General features: G+C 42.7%; 1 protein-coding gene across 1 annotated transcript in view; it reads left to right on the top strand.

Moving 5' to 3' along the window:
- The first annotated feature begins 1,032 nt into the window (after window positions 1-1,032).
- The window catches only part of LOC138351597 (uncharacterized transmembrane protein DDB_G0289901-like), a 14,638-nt gene continuing 11,834 nt past the window's right edge, over window positions 1,033-3,836 (top strand). The window contains exons 1-3 of the mRNA XM_069303455.1: window positions 1,033-1,061; window positions 1,780-1,912; window positions 2,180-2,268. Of these exons, the coding sequence (XP_069159556.1) occupies window positions 1,033-1,061; window positions 1,780-1,912; window positions 2,180-2,268 (251 nt within the window). The remainder of the gene's footprint in view (window positions 1,062-1,779; window positions 1,913-2,179; window positions 2,269-3,836) is intronic.

The following is a 3,836-nucleotide window of genomic DNA, read 5'->3' as shown; positions in this document are numbered from 1 at the left end:
CTATCACCAGAAGCCTAATTTTGTTTACAAGATACACAGTGCAGATTTATCCGAGCTCGCCTCCGGCTACAAATACACTCGCCTCTTAGAGAGTGTATTTGTAGCGGTAAATAGTTGTAACTGTTTTAATGCAGTATTTGTCTCGATCTTAGAAGACCTTCGATACGTCACTATGAGAAGATTGATGTGGGGAGCGGATGTTAGGGCATGGTTGATGGGTAGGGGGGAATACTGGGGCATGGTTGATGGGTAAGGCGGAAATACTGGGGCATGGTTGATGGGTAAGGCGGAAATACTGGGGCATGGTTGATGGGTAAGGCGGAAATACTGGGGCATGGTTGATGGGTAGGGCGGAAATACTGGGGCATGGTTGATGGGTAAGGCGGGAATACTGGGGCATGGTTGATGGGTAAGGCGGAAATACTGGGGCATGGTTGATGGGTAAGGCGGAAATACTGGGGCATGGTTGATGGGTAAGGCGGGAATACTGGGGCATGGTTGATGGGTAAGGCGGGAATACTGGGGCATGGTTGATGGGTAAGGCGGAAATACTGGGCATGGTTGATGGGTAAGGCGGGAATACTGGGGCATGGTTGATGGGTAGGGCGGAAATACTGGGGCATGGTTGATGGGTAAGGCGGAAATACTGTGGCATGGTTGATGGGTAAGGCGGGAATACTGGGGCATGGTTGATGGGTAAGGCGGAAATACTGGGGCATGGTTGACAGGTGGGAAGCTGAAATTACGACGTGGTTAATGACTGGAAAGCAAAACAGGATCGCAAACGGAGTCAAATCAAGTAAGGGAGCGTGGCGTGCCCCAAGGTTCACCCGTGGGACCTCTACTCTTCATAACACATTTAAACAATCATGATAACGGTGAAAGCAGTAACGTAAAGGCATTTGCAACCGGAACCAACATCCGGAGCAACGGCAGGATCTTGCACAGCTCTTGGTGAGATCGGAGGAGAAGTTGCAAATGCAGTTCATACACACACATTGCAAACAAATGTATTTGTTTCTCATGCGCTCCATGATTCAGTTAGCAGTAAGCGGCTGGGCGTTAGTGCATCGTTGTGGACTAACGCATCGTTTGCTAGAAGGGATCTCAATAAATATTAGTATTTATTTTTTTATATTTTTATATAAATATACATAATTACATTATTGTTGGTAATATTTATATTTTTTATTGGAATAATTATAACTATATTACTAGTCTCGTAGTGAGGTTTTTTGAGATGATTTCGGGCCTTAGCGTCCCCGCGGCCCGGTCCTCGACCAGGCCTCCTTTTTGTTACACACCCCCCCAGTTAGCAGCCCGTAGCAGCTGTCTAACTCCCAGGTACCTATTTACTGCTAGGTAACAGGGGTATCAGGGTGAAAGAAACTCTTTGCCCATTTGTCTCCGCCTCCACCGGGGATCGAACCCGGAATCTCAGGATTACGAATTTTCAGTGCTGCAAGGGACTTTTTTAGTGCTGCAAGGGACTTTTTCAGTGTTGCAAGGGACTTTTCCACTGTTGCAAGGGACTTTTCCACTGTTGCAAGGGACTTTTTCACTGTAGCAAGGGACTTTGTCAGTGCTGCAAGGGACTTTTTCACTGTTGGAAGGGACTTTTCCACTGTAGCAAGGGACTTTTCCACTGTTGCAAGGGACTTTTCCACTGTTGCAAGGGACTTTTCCACTGTTGCAAGGGACTTTTTTCAACGTTCTGTGGAGCTTTTTTTCCACTATTATATTTCACGCTTGATATCTTTTTAAGGTCTTACATTCTAGGATATTTCTTTTAAGACTTAGAAAACAGCTCTCCGCCAAACGGGAGGGGTCGAGGTCTGAATCATTTTCACCCGTTGCTGTTGTTGTTATAGATTCAGCTACTTGGAACAAGTTCCAAGTAGCACGGGCTATGGTGAGCCCGTAACTTACCTGGCACAGGAGCGGGGCAAGTAGCACTGGCTATGGTGAGCCCGTAACTTACCTGGCTCAGGAGTGGGGCAAGAAGCACGAGCTATGGTTAGCCTTTTCACCCGTGCTAAACGATGATTTACATGGTTTGTGCCATCAGGATGAGTTACATTTGTGCGAGATGGTATCCAAGTAAATTCTGAACCCTTTATTCTGTATAGGGGATCACGTTATATTTTTGATTGCTGATATGAGATCCTAATCTCCTTAGTTCTTCCTCAAGATCAAGAGGAAGAGAGATATGGAATCAGTGATAGTTATTCACCACCACCACCTGTGTGGTGTAATACAGCTGGTTCTGTGAGTGTATAGAATTAGTGTAGTGTATTTAGTGAGTGTATTGTGTACTGTATAGAATTAGTCAGGTGTTTAGCTTGAGAGGTGTGTGCAAGTGTTGCTTCTGAAAGGCTTACAGCCAGGTGCAGTGTGTGGTGTAGCTAGGTGTGTGGTGTAGGCAGGTGTGTGTGGTGTAGGCAGGTGTGTGGTGTAGGCAGGTGTGTGTGGTGTAGGCAGGTGTGTGTGGTGTAGGCAGGTGTGTGGTGTAGGCAGGTGTGTGGTGTAGGCAGGTGTGTGGTGTAGGCAGGTGTGTGGTGTAGGCAGATGTGTGGTGTAGGCAGGTGTGTGGTGTAGGCAGGTGTGTGGTGTAGGCGGGTGTGTGGTGTAGGCAGGTGTGTGGTATAGGCAAGTGTGTGGTATAGGCAAGTGTGTGGTGTAGGCGGGTGTGTGGTGTAGGCAGGTGTGTGGGGTAGGCAGGTGTGTGGTGTAGGCGGGTGTGGGGTGTAGGCAGGTGTGTGGTGTAGGCAGGTGTGTGGTGTAGGCGGGTGTGTGGTGTAGTTGGGTGTGGGGTGTAAGCAGGTGTGTGGTGTAGGCGGGTGTGTGTGGTGTAGGCGGGTGTGTGGTGTAGGCAGGTGTGTGGTGTAGGCGGGTGTGTGGTGTAGGCAGGTGTGTGGTGTAGGCAGGTGTGTGGTGTAGGCGGGTATACATATATGTATATATATATATATATATATATATATATATATATATATATATATATATATATATATATATATATATATATATATATATATATATATATACGTATATATATATATATATATATATATATATATATATATATAGGTACGACATATATATATATATATATATAGGTACGACATATATATATATATATATATATATATATATATATATATATATATATATATATATATATATATATATATATATATATATATGTCGTACCTAGTAGCCAGAACGCACTTCTCAGCCTACTATGCAAGTCCCGATTTGCCTAATAAGCCTAGTTTTCATGAATTTGTTTTTCGACTACCTAACCTACCTAACCTAACCTAACCTATCTTTTTCGGCTACCTAACCTAACCTAACCTATAAAGATAGGTTAGGTTTGGTTAGGTAGGGTTGGTTAGGTTCGGTCATATATCTACGTTAATTTTAACTCCAATAAAAAAAACTGACCTCATACATAATTAAATAGGTAGCTTTATCATTTCATAAGAAAAAAATTTGAGAAAATATATTAATTCATGAAAACTTGGCTTATTAGGCAAATCGGGCCTTGCATAGTAGGCTGAGAAGTGCGTTCTGGCTACTAGGTACGACATATATATATATATATATATATATATATATATATATATATATATATATATATATATATATATATATATATATATATGTCGTACCTAATAGCCAGAACGCACTTCTCAGCCTACTATGCAAGGCCCGATTTGCCTAATAAGCCAAGTTTTCATGAATTAATATATTTTCTCAATTTTTTTTCTTATGAAATGATAAAGCTACCTATTTAATTATGTATGAGGTCAGTTTTTTTTATTGGAGTTAAA

The sequence above is a fragment of the Procambarus clarkii genome, chromosome 5 (assembly GCF_040958095.1).
Source record: "Procambarus clarkii isolate CNS0578487 chromosome 5, FALCON_Pclarkii_2.0, whole genome shotgun sequence".
NCBI lineage: Eukaryota > Metazoa > Arthropoda > Malacostraca > Decapoda > Cambaridae > Procambarus > Procambarus clarkii.
Note: the sequence above shows the minus strand (reverse complement) of the source record. Positions and strands in the feature narration are given on the sequence as shown.